At 40.7% G+C, this 17695-nt stretch overlaps 1 protein-coding gene across 2 annotated transcripts; it reads left to right on the top strand.

Moving 5' to 3' along the window:
* Positions 1 to 953: 953 nt before the first annotated feature.
* nudc (nudC nuclear distribution protein) lies at positions 954 to 5963 on the top strand. 2 transcript variants are annotated; one of them, XM_029514390.1, is made up of 9 exons: positions 954 to 1128; positions 1704 to 1781; positions 1896 to 2105; positions 2201 to 2281; positions 2470 to 2583; positions 2840 to 3034; positions 3729 to 3812; positions 3936 to 4054; positions 5693 to 5963. In XM_029514390.1, exons 1-9 carry the CDS (start codon positions 1054 to 1056, stop codon positions 5742 to 5744), a joined length of 1008 nt encoding a protein of 335 aa, XP_029370250.1. In that variant the 5' UTR covers positions 954 to 1053; the 3' UTR covers positions 5745 to 5963. The 2 variants fall into 2 exon arrangements, with proteins under 2 accessions (XP_029370250.1, XP_029370251.1); XM_029514391.1 differs by having other exon boundaries at positions 1054 to 1128; positions 2207 to 2281.
* Positions 5964 to 17695: the final 11732 nt, after the last annotated feature.

Raw genomic sequence — 17695 nt, 5'->3', positions numbered from 1 at the left:
AGTGAGAGACTTGCTTTGCTAGTTTTCACTTATATAAGACTTGCTCAATAGCAAAAGGCTGCAATGGTTCTCCATGGGTGAGTCAACTGAGTAAACACAACAGACACAAGCAGGGGCTTCTCATCAAAGGCAAGAATCTTCTGATGTATCATAGTGATCAAGCTACCCAGTTGCATTGCTGCCTCCTGGCAGTAAAAAGCAACAGCACACCTCTTTGCAAATGTAGATGAGTGCAGTTATTAACATATAAAGCAGGGAAGTGACATCAACACCCTATATCAATGTGCAGAGGTATTACAATGCCACATGCTTTGAGCTCTTCTTTAACAACCGAAGCACTTGTCTAAAGCACGTGGCTCATGTGTTTGTGCATGTCCATATCTACTTTTGATAGTTAGAAATGAAAGATTCTCAGACACATAGTTCATAAATCTATTAATAATCATCATAATCATGGGCGCGTTTTGAGCGCCCCCTTCGCGGGAGAAAGTGCGTCCCTCTTAGGTTCAATACGGCATGCGCATTTTTGTTTCTAAATAGTGGACGTATTCCGTTTTTCTGTGGACTGTTGGCAATCCTAGGGAACACAAAACAAAATAGGCCGCAGAAATTGGACGAAATCAACATTAATGCCTGGCACTACACGAACGTATTTGATGCCGCATATTGTTTCTCTGTTCATACTCTGGAACCCACTTGTGAAAAAAGCTTACTTAGTTTTACGTTGTTTCATTTTGAAAGTGTTTTCTGGTGTTTCGCGGACACACACACACACACACTAAATAACTAAATACCTAAAAAAAAACACACAATCTAGAAAGTTCTCATCCTCACGAGGCGCATCGGTCCCGCCCTGACACAAAGCGCTCACTTCATTGGTAATTTAGGCTGACATGTAAAACTCCTCTTCCAATTGGCCCAAACAATTGTAGGCGGTGCTTGTTTCCAGGAAGTCAGCGGCGTGGCTACGGCCCTCACATTGTCGCTAACTCAACTTTCGTCTTGTCATTGTCACAGCAAGCGTCTTGTTTTACATTTTCTAATTCCACAAACATGGGAGACGATGAAGAAAAGTATGACGGGATGTTGCTCGTCATGGCGCAACAGCATGAAGGGGGCGTACAGGAGGTAATTCACTTTGCTGCTAACGTGGTATAAACCTTCCGTTCCACTGTGGAAGCTAATGTAGCTAGCCTGTAGCTTAGCAATTGGTCATTCCTCTTCTTTCAGCCTTGAAGCAATAACGACAAAGGAAATCTTTATAACACGGTTACATGTTTTAACTAATGCGCTTGTGAAAATCCTCTAATGTCGAATAGATTATAGCCATATATTTTTAATGAGTGAGCAGGTTGTGGTGAATTCGGCTTGCGTGTGACCAACAAAATCTGAAGAAGATGTCAAATAAATCTTAATCTAAATCTGTTTTTGTTGTTGATATACTCCATTTATGGATTTGGTTTCCTGTAAAAGCATCTGTAATGAAATGCTGTGTAACACTGAGTTACTAGGTCTCCGCTCACAGACGTCAGATGTCTGAAATTTCTAGTGGGACCATTATTCCCCCAACATTAACCCACATATTTTTGCCAATGATAAAGGAAATCGCCATTCTCAGCTAAGAGTCATTAGACGTTCCACATTATACATGCATGCTTTTATAGTTACAAATTAGCGTTTGTCTTTCTTTTTTCTTTCAACAGTTGGTAAATACATTTTTCAGCTTCCTACGCCGCAAAACTGATTTCTTCACCGGTGGAGACACAGGTGCTGCGGAGCAGGTGAGTAATGTCACTGGTAAAGCTGCCTGTTTGCAACTTGTGTTGTACAATGTAGTAACAAATGCAAAGTGAGGGTTCACTTAACATTTCCCTTCTCCTCAACTCCTTATTTAGTTAGTGAAGGATGCTTTCACCCACCACAGTAAGCAGGCACTGAAGGCTCACAAAGACAAGCAGGTGAAACAGGAGAAGGAGAAGAAAGAGAGAGCAGATAGGGCTGCCAAACAAGCGGAGGAAGAGAGGAAAAAGAAAAATGACGACGGCCCCAGGATTCAGGAACTGACTGATGAAGAAGCAGAGAAACTTAAGTCCGAACTCGAGAAGGTGACACGTGGACTTTGATGTTCTGCAATATAAATAACATCAAAAATGTGGCTTGCTTAATTAATGTTTATTTTTGTTCATACTGTGTATATTAGAAAAAGAAAGAAGAAGAGAAAGTGCAGAATGAAACCAAAATGGCAGAAAAGGAGACTGACAAAGAAGAAAAAGAGAAGGGGGTGAGTGAACAGTCCAAAGTAAATGTTGCTGATGAAACAGTTTGGATTTGCTGAGCAAAAAATTCAGTTTTTATTTTTTTATTTATTTATTTATTTTTTTTTGTTGATGTGTTTTTGGGTTTGTTTTTTTTTTTGTTAGTTTGTTTGTTTGTTTTTTTGACTGACTGTCTTAATTTCCATGTTTACAGTCTGATTCAGAAGGAGAGGAAGATGAGAAAGACAAAGATAAACTGAAGCCTAACACAGGAAATGGAGCAGACCTGCCCAACTACAAGTGGACACAGACCCTATCTGAAGTTGATGTGAGTTCTTTTTGGCCCATAGCTTTGATGTATCAGTTTTGTTTGTACATGGATAAACCATATCAACAGAATTGATATCATGCAACATCATCTCTCCATCTGATGTTAATGCAATGTGTTCTTTAGGTTACCACCCAGTAGCACAAGGCGCTTTCATGCTTTTTGTACACTCTAGTATGTTTAGAAACCTCTGATCTGAAAACTAAGCTGACTCTCATAATATGTGTTACTGTCTTTAACCTCCTTCCCCCCATAGCTGGCAGTGCCTTTTGATGTGAAGTTCCGTATCAAGGGGAGAGATGTTGTGGTAGACATCCAGCGGCGCACCATTAAGGTGGGCCTGAAAGGACACCCCCCTGTCATTGAAGGGCAACTCTACAATGAGGTGAAGGTGGAGGAGAGTTCCTGGTTGATCGACGATGGCAAAGTTGTCACAGTGCACTTGGAAAAGGTAAGACAGTTGTAGTACATCGCCGTTGACCATTGTTCCTCACACTTCCTCAGACAAAGGATTATTACTAAGTAATATCAAACTCCCTCTAACTGCACTGAGTGAAAGAAGTAAAATAGAGTGCTACAGTAAATGACTGCACAAGTATTAACCCCCTTGAGGTCAGTATCTTTGGCTGCAATCACAGTGCTGAGTCTGTGGACATGTCTCAATCACACTGGCACATGTAGATGCTGCAATTTTTCTCCATTCCTCCTTGCAAAACAGCTCAAGCTTTGTCATGTTGCTATTGTTGCATCCGTAGTTTGTCTTGATGTGCAATGTTGGATGTTGACCAAACATAGTATCTAGTCTGATGACCAAAAAGCTAATTTTTCTCTCATCTGACCAAAGAACCTTCTTCCAATTGACATTGGAGTCTCCCACATGCATTTGGGTAAATTCTAGGCAAGATTTCCAGTGAGCTTTTTTTTTTCAACTGGGGGCTATCCCATACAGCTTCAACAGGTGATGAACAGTTGTTGCATGTACAGTCTCTCCCATCTGGGTTACTGAAGCTATTAACTCCTTCAGAGAGGTCGTAGGTGCTTGTAGCGTTCTTTTGTCCTCATTTGCAATTGTAGCAGGAATACTGATGATAAAAAAGGCCTGCTCAGTTGTCTTTTTACGGAATTGGTCTTTATCTTCTCTTCAGATTAATAAAATGGAGTGGTGGAGTAAGGTCGTCACAACAGATCCAGAAATCAACACAAAGAAAATCTGTCCAGAGAACTCAAAGGTAAAAGATGTCTACTTAAAACCTTTAGTAGCAACATTAAAGTGACAAAGCAATCATTGACAATTGCTTCTTTTGTTTCCCTTTCGTACTCACCTCCCTCTGTGGGTGTTTTCTGTCAAAAAGCTGTCAGACCTGGATGGAGAGACGCGTGGTATGGTGGAAAAGATGATGTATGACCAGAGGCAGAAATCAATGGGTTTGCCTACATCTGAAGAACAGAAGAAACAAGACATTCTTAAAAAGTATGTTCCCCCTGTTACATCACCTCTGAGTGAAATCCCTGTTAAGTTTAGCTCAGGTTTCATCATGAAACTGTTAATGTCTTTTTATTCTGTATGACCTGAGGGCAACTATCTTTAGCATATCCAGTAGACAGTCAGTTTAACAAAAGCTTTATGACATCCAAAGATTTTAGTGGATTTTAGAGAGTGGTGATTTTGAAAGGAGCATAAGTAGTTTTGTCACCTCTTACTGCTCAAGGCCAAACTCAACTGCTTGCAACTGTAAGTAATAAAAGCCAGTATGGGATTTCTAGAAGCAGCTGACATACAGTTAGCTAAATTAAAGAGACAATTGTATTTACCTGCACCATATGTGTGGCTCTGTCAGCACCAGTCAGCACTGTCTTCTTCAAATCCTGATCAAATCCTCATTCTAACACCACACAATCTCCTAGAACATTAGATGCTGTAAACAGTGTTCAACATTTCCGCTCTCAGTCAGAAGTGATATCTGTTGTCACCTGCTCATCATTACTTGAGGCTATATTAGTCAGAAGCAGCATAATGCATCCTAATCTTCAACCAACCTGCTGTTGGGTTGCATTGTGAGTTACGTTGGCAAATGGGGGAAACAGTATCTGTTGTGTAGCACAGATTTAGTCATTTATCAAAATGTCAGTTTTTGTAATTGACCTTGTAAGGCTGTAATATAAGATTGTTGAACATACAAACAGGAAGATCTTTAAAATTCTGCTTTTTTTTTCACTGGTTAACACTGATCTGCTTGCACAGATGCATGCCAGTTAAAGGTTATTTCTCTCTGTAGCTACCAGTTGCCAGTGTTCAATAAACACCTAGCATGCAGGCTATCGTTGATGCCAAGGCTATGCCCAGAGAAGCCTCGGGCCTCTGCTTCATTACTGCAGCATACACACCTCAGGGTGTGGTCAAAGTTGAATAAAATTAGTGTTCTACTGTAATTTACTCTGATTTTGCACAATAAAGTGAACAGTGAGTATTTCAAGAGTGAAAAACATTTACTTACAGAAAATGATCATCATCATGGTCATAAAGAGCAGGATAACAAATTTCACAGGTAAAGGGCAAATACATCAAACCATCAGTGTGCTGCTTTCATTAGCATATTAAAGGAGGGCTGGATTTATATTAGTCAGTATTTTATGGAATCAGTAGTCCCTGCGGGTCATCATGTCAAACATTACACAGAGTAGTAGCAAACTGAGTTAACACCTGGATGTGGGCTAAGGTCACAGCTGGCACAGATGTTAAGGATGCTGTTATGTTTCAAGACCACTTCAAAGCTGCCTGTACAGCTCATGTAGAGTTAATAAGTGTTAAACAATAGAGCTGAAGAGATAACTGGTCTCACTTTCTTATTAGCATAAAGGTCACATTATGTCTGTCTAATCAAAAATGTTAACTGATGGAGTCATTACGGAGAGATCATCTGAGATGTAAAAAGAAAAACTCACTCATTGGCCAGATGGAGGTGCTACAGTGCAAAATATTCTGAACTTAATCAGAACTTATTTGGAGGACTGGTGCGTGGTCGTTGAATAATTTTGGTATGATTTCAAATAAACCTTGACTGCAGCTTGCATTGAGAACGAGATCTGAAGTGTTTCCTTGTCTCTGCAGGTTCATGGCTCAGCACCCAGAGATGGATTTCTCTAAAGCCAAGTTCAGCTGAGACCTGCTGTCGTCACCTATCGGATCCACACAACAATTTATGTGAATCACATCACAGCCGACATCCGGCACCAACCAACCTCCCTTCATATTCTCTCCTTGTGTGTTCTCATGCTGTGAGAACAGGTTTGACTGTAACACCTTCATTCTCCCTCTGCATGTCGTTTGAATATTTAAAGATGTGACTGGAATTTTTTTTTTTTTTTTTTTTTAAATAAAGGAATATAAAATTGAAGCAATGTGACATCAATGACATCTATCAGTCATCACAGGATTTAGCACTTCACCAGAGCCATCAGCTATCCTAACTAGTAGAATTTAACAAAGAAAAACCAGTGACAATCGGTAAACTAAGTGTTTTTCCTGCTGATTTAGTCATTTTGCTGGCAATGAATGAAGGTTCACAACCTTAAAGAGTTAAAGGCTAGAGGAGGGATTCTTACCAGCCCCCGAGTCACTGAACTCAGTTAGGATCACATCCAAAGGCTAGTGGCCTAAATTCAAAGCAAACTTTCCTCAGAGTCACAGGTGGATTTCGTAAGAGCATGCGTCCTGATGTGGTACAAATTTATATGTAAGACAGCACTAATCATATACTTGAAATACTGTAAATTATTTGTACTAGTGGCCCGTCTGGGCATCAGCAAAGCGTACAGTTTGGACTTTCACTTTTCAGCCACAAGGGAGCAGCGGTGTCTACCTTAAGTAGCAAAGATGCTCCCAGCCATTAGCAGGTTGGCTGTCACCTGACTTAATTCATGTGCGGTGAGTGCCACATCAATCCTCTTAATTTGATGGATTTGTACATTTAAATGAAGGCGCTGATTTTGTGCTCTTAAAAGCAAAAAGTTCTCGACTAAAATGAGAAGGTGTTTTTTAATGGAATTATTCCTTTTAGTGTAGCAGTGGCCTAAAAGAGCAGCTCACAAGTGATCACCTTAGCACAGGCCTGTCGTTGCCAGTATGATGGAAGAATTTAGCATTTATCATACAGAATAATCCGTCATTACTTGTATTTTCTACTCTACCTTTTACTCTGCACAAAGAGTACATGATTTAATTTTATTATTTAATGTGTTGTGTGTGAAATGTATTTACATAAGATGTATAATATGATTTAAATAGTTGTTTATGTTAACACTGATAATAGGAATTTGGTTGTCATGGGGAAAATACAGGCTCCCAGTGCCAGTAAAAAGAAAATTTAATTCTGCGTCAAATGTGAATTTTAATAGCAGCTGCAGTTTAGAGATACACATTATATCAGCTCAGTCTGAGCTCTGCACCTTTCCATGATTTAGTCTCACCAACTTAAAGGGCTCATGAAGCTCTCTTAAAGCTATACAGTACTCGATTTCCCGATTCAATACCCTATTGTTCTATTAAAGGATTTCGATGTGAAACAGCAGCAGGAGGAAAATGGTTAACGCCGATGTTGGTGTCAGGGAGATAATTCCATTGAATACATGTATCTTGCATTTCCTGTGGGACAGGAGGTCATTTGAATCCCACATGTGAATGGTGCACTCTTAAGCAGTGGGCTACTGCTGAAAACATCATAGAGAGGGGTGAGAGGCTGCTGAATGTAAAAAAGGGATTTGATTTCATTTAAACCTAAGTCTTTTAAAAATTCTAATTTAAAATTGTATGTGTATTTAATAAGACCTATGCAAAGAATCAACAAATGAAACTGACGAGTTGAACACAGTTTATAGCTGCTGCTAATTTACAACTGTTGTCACAGTTGGGCTTTTACATGAACAGTCAAATTAAAACTTAATGAGTTTTTACTGTCATAGTCTACAGTCAGGGCAAAAATGGTGTGAAATACTATATTGAAATGCAATGAGTGTGAGCCTTCTAAACAGACCAACAATTGATAATATCACAGTTAGCTAATAAATAAACAGATTTATAAATAATACACAGAGAGAACACACTAAAATAAAGCAGCTTAATTGAATTTTAAATCCAATATCTATTTTGCATGATGAAACAAGTTGTTATTTATCAAATCAACTCCATTTTATTTTTTCTCACAGTGAAAAAAGACGTTCACCAGTGAATACAATTATTATTTTTTCTTTCTTTCTTTTTTTATTTTACCACAATCCGACTGTCATAATAGTTTTCTTTTATACAGAAAAGGTTTATTATTACTATTATATCAATGTGAAGGAATTACTATTGAATTAATTTTATTGAAAGGAAAAATAACAGTCAACAGTATGGAACTTTTCCAACGGTTTATTCGTTGTTAATATTCTTTAGGAAGTGAATTATCAAATACATCTCTTCTCTCTTCTCTTGTCCAACAACAAAACAGCAAAGGGTTGCTTAACATTGAACATTAGCACATGTGGGACAGTATGTGCATCCGTGAGCATGGGCTTTGCAGACGTATTTCTCACACGTGCCGCACACAACTTTCGTCTTGCAGTCCTTCTTCCAGGGGCAGAAATTGCATCTTTTTCTGCTGTCTGACCCAGCTGCAGCCTCAGGTGGCTCAGGACAAGATTGCGCACATCGCACACGCTAAATGTCATGATGTGCAGTTTTCTGTTTGTTTGTTTTTTAAGCCCAGCTGAAGCAGATATGTTCAAAATATTTCTTCTGTGTTAAAACCTGGTAGCTACTTTACCCAGAATGCATCTTGGTTGAGCAGTTTCGTCAAGGATTTGTTTATGATATGCTGGTAGGTAGCAAGCTGACATTTATGTATTTTGAAGTAAATTTTAGTTTTACACTTTCACTATTACAACTTTTAATTTATATTGCAGATTATTGCCTTTATTGTAAACAGGACTAAATATATCAGTAGCACATTTGGCTACTTACCAATTGCCGTCTAATTTTGCTGGGCAAGTGCAAAACTCAACATCACATTTTCAATATCTTACTCTTAACCTCCCTCTAGGATTAACACACACACTACATATCCACAAATGCCGCACAGAGCACATATCAAAATAATCCATATGTGTGTCTGAGGTTATGGGATCATCCGATTGATGCTCAAATTGATGCTGACTTTAAGAAGTACCTCAATGGAGCAATTCACTCATTTAGATTGTGACGTTAAGAAGCCGACACGTCCTGGGGATGATCAACATACAGCTACCACTGAGTGAAGAACAAGGTTCTCACTCAGACCACACTGGAAATCATGCACCTCTGCTAAATGTTACTTCACTGAGGACCAGTTTGCTTACAAGTCTTCCCTGCTTGTGTGACTGTCCACAGCTAACTGGACTGTCAGGATGGTGAGAGGCTGTCACCAGCACTGTGGTGACCGCAGGAAACATACATTAGCTTATGCTGGCTAGCAAGTCCTCCTAATGCGTGAAATTGCTCGTCTAGTTCAAAAACACTCTTGGCCCATCTGTATCGTGGGGACAGCAGTGGTTTTGGGGAGACAGCTCTGCTGATTACAGAGCACAGGTCCCCATGTGTGAGTTCATGGAATATTATCACATGGGCCTTTTACATAGTATTCATTTTTATCAATCTGTGTTAGGGGCATGGTGTTGCACAGATGTTGGACTCTACAGGAATTTTAATTTCAGAGTTTTTGACTTAAACCCTCCAAGGGGCATCGATAACTGTTTTTTCTTTTCTTTTTTTTCTTTTCTATTATATTCAATACTCTATAACTTATTTTGTGCTATTTCACGTTTTAGCCAATTTGTCATTAGTAGTATTCTTTGTTTGTATCAAACCTAAAACGTTATTATGGTGAATGAGTTAGCAAACCTATTCAACATAGCTACAAGAGCACTGATTTGTCGTGTTTTTTTTTACCCACTCCTGAAGAAAAGCTTATCTGGCTAGTTGCTCATCTGTGTTCACCAAGCCAATCATTTGTAACTTCAAGTGTTTCTACTAAGTATAATTTGTAGGAAAATACTTCGCAAAATGGTTCAGTTGTATGCTGTGCAGCAAAGATATCACAATGAGTGGCGCCTAAGTTTCATATATATATTATACATAAAATCCACAAGTCTTCATGCATAATATTGTTGAGAGCAGCTTTCATAAAGTCTTTGTTCGGGGAAGCCATTGGTTTCCATTAATGTCTCCGCTCTCTATTATCATTTCATGATGATGTATTTGTTATGTGCAACAACTCACAATGATCCATCATTACAAGATAACTCAAGCAATTTTGACTTCATAAACACTGTGGTGGGATCAACAACTATACTATTAGACTCGCACCTTTTGGTCCTAGTTAAAATAATAAACTTTTCTCTCTCTCTTTTGCCAGTCCCTTCTGTCAGGTTGGGCTTTGACTATAGATTTGGTTGTGTCAAGTCAGGTTGGAAAATAATGTCTCCAGTGAGTCCAGCCAATATTTGCTTTAAGCTTCTCTGAAAGCAAAGATTTATCAGGGTTACTTCTAAACTTAACCATAAGCTACCGGTACACTTTCAATATAATTAAAGTCACATTTAGTTTAATATTTCTTCTCACTCTGTCTTATTTGTTTTCCAAATTTCCTGTGAATGAAAACTAAAAATGTTCTGGGAAAAGTCATGAATCTTCCAGAAGTTCCTATGACTGCCTCAGTAAGTGAGGTGAAGCCAGAGGCCTGATGGGATTGCGGTCGTTGGGGCGGCTGGGTGACTGTACAGGGGTAGAGGGCACAGAGGAGGCAGAGTCTGCTCAGCTGACAGCAATGTCTCACCAAGGTACCAGAATTTCTTCATTAACGAAGACACACAGACATCAGAGGGACGGGGTTGGGGTTTAGGTGTGGACGAGGAGGCGGTCTGCAAACACACCTCCCCGTCACTGCGCTGACTCGCTCTTCCAGACTCCACCACTTGTTTTTTGGCAGCGGCCCCCCATAAATCACCTGCGAGGCCTCACACAGTGTGATTCAATATCATAATTGTGGCGTTAACAGAGGCTGCGTCACTCTTCGTTCTTCTTCCATGAGTCCGCTGGGCGGTTTATTCCTGGAAGTGTAGGAGGCATATGTGAGGGGACACCAGGAAAAAGATGGGACAGGAGCTTTAGATTGTCACAGTGTCTCACGAACTGAAAACTCACTGACTTCGGTCCTATTTCTTTCCCTTTCAGTCACCGAAGCAGTAAAACTAATAATTAGGCAGGATTGACCCAACCAAACATCTGCATCTGGTTGTAGTCCTCCATCCTCCACACCTGGGTGACGGGCACACTCTGTAAAGCGTATTTGGAGCACACACTTCCAGGGGAGGAGAGGAGGAGGCTGATGTGCAAAGTCAAACTCCAATTGTCAATTAGTGAGGGACAACACAGGCTCCAGGCTGGGGTGTACAGACTGGATCAGCTATCTTGGAGGACAAAGGCTTCAGTCAGTTCATGGCCCGCAGAGACACACACACACACATCATAACTGAGTGGGCAGAGATGGCCCCAAGCCCAGCAGGACTTATTTACCACTCCAGACTGTGCAAAGACCATCAGCAAACATCCTCCTCAGCAAGTCTGGACAACTGCTCATAAACAGACACACACACACACACACACACACACACACTGAAGCTGAGACACAGGGGTTAAGCGACTGGCAGATATTGCAGACTTGCTCATGCCCCATATTCCACAAATAATCAAATGTACACATGTATATTTTATGTATTCATTTAACGTTATTTTCCCAGCCGGGTCAATTGAGAACCAATTCTCTTTTACAGTGGCGACCTGGGACAGAGGAAGAAGGACACACATAAAACATGGGGGAAAGAACTAAACAGGGAAACCCATTAAAACATTAAGGACTCACAAAAAATAAAATACAACTTGAATCAGAGTTCAGGCCTGGTAGGAGGAGCAACGGTCACAGTAACTGACTAGCAAGTTTGTGGAGCAGGAAGTTTTAGCTTTGTTGTAACAGGTTCCAATCACCAGGAGCAGCGAAATGAAAAGAGAAACACCAAGAGCAAGTTAATATGGTTACTGGGGCCTAGATTGCCATCACTGTTGCAGATATTGAATAGAGAGCAGAGAAAAGCAGCGTATCTGCCAGTATTTAAGAAACATCTCCAGGATGCACTGGGACACATCATCAGTGTTGTGACCTGGGGTCATTAGATGTTTCGGGTCTCACAACATACACCCTCACTCGGGCAACCCAGCAGCTACCCGAGGATCAGCCCTCTTTAACCAAAGCCACCTAGTGGCTATTTCTGTGGCATCACTGGCAGATTGTATGGCCCTATTCTTGGCTGCTCCTGTGACGCCATAAAGAATGTCCTGCAAATACTCCACAGGTAACTGCTTTGGGCTTGTAGAATGTTTTCCCTTTACTGGTTCCTGCAACTCGGTGTGCTTCCACTCATTAACTTCCCCAATGCGTTCTTCCCAAGGCAATGTGAGTCCCAGCATGAGCGGGTGTTTTTGGGCCTCTGAGGTGATGATCATGTCTGTTGTTGAGTGTTGTTGCATTGTGCTTTAGGGATGTCAGCCCTTTCCCAGATCAGTATGTGGAGGAGGCCTGTTGTTGGTTTTAGCCTGAGTCTGTTTTTTTTTTTTTTACAGCTTTGGTGAAGGTGATTGCTTTCTTTGGTGCAGTTCCTAAACTCTCAGCAACTGCCTTAACCACCTGGTCATGTTGCCATCTGACAGAGACTTAGGGCAGCCACTGAGGAGATGTTCTACTGAACCTCTTCCAGAGCAGTTTCGCTCTTGCCCCAGATGTGGCCGTTTGCTGGACTTGGCAAGGTGTCCTAGACTGCCTGCACCAGGAACGGGATGCAACAGAAATCTGCCTGCATGATGTTTGAGCAGGCGATCCTGCACTGCAGTGCACGTGTTAACTGCTGCCCTGCTCACTCGCTCTTCCTCCACCCCTGCTCGGACCTCTTCCTGGTGAAGGTGATCTCTCTCCTTGCCTAGGGCCTTGCCAACCTGGGTCCTTTAGAAGTAACCCAAGCCCACTCTGCCGATTACCGCAGTGCCCACCAGTGTCTCTGCCCGCCCCCCACTGTCTTCTCCGCTCTCCATTTCCTTCCCGTCCTCACTGCGATGCCGGTTGCTGCCACTTTAGCATCACTGGAGTCCCTGTACTGGAGGACTTCCTGTATGCAAACCACCATGAACTCTTCCTTGAATCCACTGAATGGTAAGTGCAAGGTGTTGCTTGTCCCATACAAAGCTGTGCTGTTGAGGCTGCGTGGAAGGTCCAGCCACTTCAGGACAAAGTCACTTACCTTCCTTTTAAGGAACTCAACTGTTGTTTTTGGGACCGCATAGACCAGCAGAAGCTACAGGATTGTGGGTAGAATTGAGTGCTGGTAGATCCAGGCTTTAAATCTACCAGATAGGCCAGATCTGTCAACCTTGGTGAGCCAAGTGTCAAGCTCTTGCCTGGACTTCATTTGGAGGGTCCACCTAAGGTCCACCTGCACCCTGGGGCTGATGTTGTAGTAATGGTGAAGTCTATGTAGACTCTTAGTGGTGGCTGTCGTACACCTGACTTGGTGTACGACAGCCACCAAGGGCCCTCTGCATTCCACCTCAGCTGACTTGACCAACATGTTAATTTCAAGGGGAAAAGGCTTTAGATGCACCGCCTGTTATTATTCCTTTTTCAATGGAATGCCAGTCTGATGCTTCTGACCCAGGAGTGACCCTCAACCTGAAATCCTTGCTGGGAACATGGTGGCCAGCTCCAATCACAACACAGCCAGGTCGCCTCTGTTGTCATGAGCTTCTCTTATGTGCTCCAAACACCTTTCTGCACCAAAGGTCAATGTAGCTGTTCTTGAGGAGAAACTCTGTCAGTCTCTGAGAGATGATGCTGAAAAAAAACACCTTTCCTTCAACACTCAGCAGGGAGATTGTCCAGAACTGGTTGATGTTTCTTGAGTTCTCCTCCTTTGGCATCCAAACTCCCTCAGCACACTTCCACTGTTCAGCAACTCTCCCTCTTCTCCCGATCACCTTCAAGATCTTTCAGAGGTGCCGGAGAAGCTCTGGGTGCCACTCAGACCTACGGACAATTTAAAGTCACCAGTTAACCCAAACATGAGAAAGGCCACAGGCCTGGGAACCGAACCCATAACCTTTTTGTTGTGGGTCAACAGTGCTAACCACTATGTCCTGGCTTATGCATTTGTCATGTACAGTGAACAAAGACATAGTCAGCATAACTGTTGTTAACGTTAAAAGTATTGTATTTGTAGGAAGCATTTCTTGTATCAAACCTTGTTTCAGGGATTTCAAACTTTCCACATCAAGGACGCAAAACAATAAAAAATAAATAAAATATTGAGGAACATACAATTGTGATGGGTGATTTGACTCTTCTTGTAAATTAGACAGAAATGACATCTATAAGACTTCCAACATCCAGCAGCGTGGCTTGGTTTACACTCAGTACCAATCTGACGATGGTGTCTATCAGAATCCAGCTACGTGTGATGAAAGTTTTACTGTCCTATAAACTTTGTTCTCTTTTCTATTTCACACACTGAGGAGAAGCTCCAGAGAAGATTGACAGCTGAAATCAAACACAATAAAAAGGTAACCAAATACTTAAACTGTCAAACGCACATCTTTGCATTCTTTCAGGTGCTTCCTCCCAAGCTTATCTCATTCTTCAAACATTTCATTCAAAATTCCTAACAGGATCTCCAGCAACTTTACCCAGAGGGACAAAATGCTTTTTAAAAAGGGCTGCTATCAATGACAGACTCCTTAGAAGATGGAAACTGCAGTCAGTGCTGCATGATGTGACATCAGGTATGCCATTTATTTTAATGTCACGATCGATTACGAAAAAACAAATTGAATCTTTTTTTTTTTATATTTTTTTATAAATAAGACAGTTTTAGACTTTTTGAACAGTGTACCAGTTGGTAAATGCAGTTTGTGGTTTAAATTAGCATTGAGAAACTCGGAGTTGGGCTGTATTTACCGCTTCAATGTGCCTTACCTCCTGCTTTAATTATGTAGTCTTAAAAGACCCAATACATTTCATTTAGATTCATAAATACAAAAACTATTCAACACCAGTGACAGATAAGAAACAGCACAATCAAAATACCAAAATATTTCAACATTAATGAAACGTTAAAATTGTTTTGCGAGAGCTGGGATGTTTCCTTCAACTCCTGCTTCCCCCATCCAACTGTTAGAAAAGTAGAGTGTTGAGAGCCACTGCCGAAGAGTCCTACAGGTAACTTACCAACTTGCAGCTGTATCAGCTCCCCTGAGCTCATCAATAGGAGCTGTAGTCACTGAGCACTAAGCTTATAGGAGGATGAGGTGGCTGTCTGTGTTGTAATCAGAAATACTATATCAGTCCTCAGAGGGGAACTTCTGCATGTTAAAATTATTTTTATTTAGAGTGGTTTTGAATTCGCTCACAAGTGCAGGATTGCTTCACTCAAATGCAGCCAAACACGGGGGCAGATAGGTGCACAGGGGGATATTCAGTAACAAAGCAGACTTTCAACAAGATGATTCAAACTGGAGTGTTGCTAAGAAAATAAAAACCAAACTGAAGGCGATAAAACTGGGACAGGAACGAAAGCACAGTGACTAAAACTAAAGGAGCTCAACAGGAACTAAACATAGAAGCTGAGATGGAAGGAATAAAGAAGGAGGCCAGAGATGAATGGGCACAGGTGGGACACATAAGGGAGAGGCTGATAATCACCGATCAGAGAAACAAGGCAAAGACGACAAGCAATCCAACCAAATGAGCGCAACTTTAACGTTGTGTCTGTCTTCTGCCAATCACAGAAATCCACGTGTCCTTCTACGTCAACATAGACAGTGACTGTATTTTATTCAAGCCAACAGAGATAAATTCCAGAAAAGCAGTAAAGTAGAGGATTTTGGAGATGTCAACATTTCATGAGAGGACTTTTGCTCCGCTTTGCCCCGCCAGCTGCAGGTCACATTGTTGCTTCATTACTGTTTGCCCATGGCCCCATGACCCTCCAGCCTTCATTTGCACCTCAGTGAGGACCACTCCATCACTGCTCAGGGGCCGGACCTCTGCAGGCCTGACACACACATCACACCACTGACATCATGAGCGCGCAGGCCCAGCACTGGCCTCAGGTATGAGCCGAATCAACCGTTTATGTTACGGACTTTCCCCCTTTTCAGCGCTGCTTTGTCTTTTTTTAAATTAAGCCCCATAATATTAATGCCTTAACTGTTCATTTTACTTTTTATATAAAATTTGACAATTAACATGTTTTGTTGCAAATGTTTAATATATCAATACATCATCTATACATAACAGACTTTTTAAAGTTAAATATAAAACTGTGTAAGCTCTGACCTCACATTAACTATGACTTTTTTATGTACTTAAATGAATGATGAAAGAATTAATAAATATTTTTTAACTTTTTATAAACTTTTTAGATGTTTTTATTTCATTAAAATATCTTTTTTTTTTTTTTTGCTTCATTAAATTTATCAAGGCCGAGTCTCTTTGGTTTTTAATGACAGTAAAATGTAATTATTGCCATAAACATTATCATCATTGTAATATTTTTTTTAAGATGCTATAAGATTTTTAAGATGCTATACCAAGGTAAGCTTAAAAATAATATGAAAGGGTTGCTAAACCAAGCTGACTTTGGTCTGCGTACACTTTATTCCTGCAAATAATACAAAGTTTATTTTTATGAAATAGAATGAACAGTTTTCATATCTATGTTTTGTAACCTATCCAATGTATTTTGTGTATTGAATCTCATTGTTAGTATTTTGGCTCTGTATTCAGTACCTGACTTTCCTCACATGCAGATCTGAATGTGTTAGCCGTATGTCGCACCACGATGTAGATTGTAACGAAAAGGTGCCACTGATGGAAAAGTACCCGAGCCATCTCTTAAGTTGTACACTTCTCTGTCACTTTGTCACTTCAGCTACGCGCCAAAGAAGCCACAGTCACTTAGAGCAGCTGCGCAGACGCTTTTATTTAAAGAAAACTCATATTGCAGGGCCAGAAATTTGAAAGGCTGATGTTTGATGCACCAGAGCAAAGTTAAGAGTTACATCTCAAGACTAAGCCTTGGGTTTGACATGAGCTGGTGATGTGTCTCTTGCTTGACCCTTTAGTTTTTATTTTATAAACCACTTGGCCTGTGTTCAGCCATAAATAATTAGATTGACTTTATTATGTACATCCTTATTTTCCTTTACTTTAGGCTTATTCAACATTGTGGTGCTTGGCACATTCAACTACAGTCCCACAACACACAACATGAAATCCAGTTTGAGAAAACAAACATATTTAATTTATTATTAAATGACATAAATAAAACTCACAGTGAGTTCAAATACAAATACATAGTTTATGTACATGTGCAGGGGGACTAAAAACCCTGCCAGGATACAGAAGGCACTTGTGAAACTTAGTCCAATCTTGGATCATTTCTATTGCAAACAGAGAAAGGCACATTTATATGGAAAACACTGGACGTTAATTTATTCTATATACACACATATACACGTTTATGTTAGCAGAACTTTTTTTTCTTCTTCTTCTTATAGGCTTAATGTATCAAAAAGCAGAGGTTGGGTCAGCGATTGTCTACTTTGGGTGTTTGTGTGAAGCTGTAAGGGCAAAAAAATAAAATGTAAGAAACATGTTATAAATGTGTAATAAGCATGTTGGGAATTACTAAGAGCAAAGGAAAAGGTCTGACCATGCAGCTATTCTATTATTATTCTATTATGGTATTGTTCAGCATGGAAAGAGATGATTCTTTCAAGGTCTGTCTCTGCACATCAAGATCAGTCAAGTGTGACTGCAATTTGCACTTTTCTTGAAATTAGAGGCCCTGGGATCAACAAGCTATGCTTTTTTCACAACTCTTTGTAGGTCTTGTGACATCTCCATATCTTCCCCAGGACCTCTCCATCTCTGTAGTCCCACTCCTAAAACCGCAAGGCCTTCACAGGTGATGGCCAAGCAGTTGAACCTTCAGGTGC

This window comes from Echeneis naucrates, chromosome 11, assembly GCF_900963305.1.
Source record: "Echeneis naucrates chromosome 11, fEcheNa1.1, whole genome shotgun sequence".
In the NCBI taxonomy this organism is placed as follows: Eukaryota; Metazoa; Chordata; class Actinopteri; order Carangiformes; family Echeneidae; genus Echeneis; species Echeneis naucrates.
This window is presented reverse-complemented; position numbering and strand designations above follow the sequence as displayed.

Coding starts and splice junctions, on each gene's coding strand:
- nudc (XM_029514390.1), top strand. CDS start 1,054: ATGGGAGACGATGAAGAAAAGTATGACGGGATGTTGCTCGTCATGGCG. Junction 2,584..2,839: donor AGACCCTATCTGAAGTTGAT/GTGAGTTCTTTT, acceptor TTCCCCCCATAG/CTGGCAGTGCCTTTTGATGT. Junction 4,055..5,692: donor AAACAAGACATTCTTAAAAA/GTATGTTCCCCC, acceptor TTGTCTCTGCAG/GTTCATGGCTCAGCACCCAG.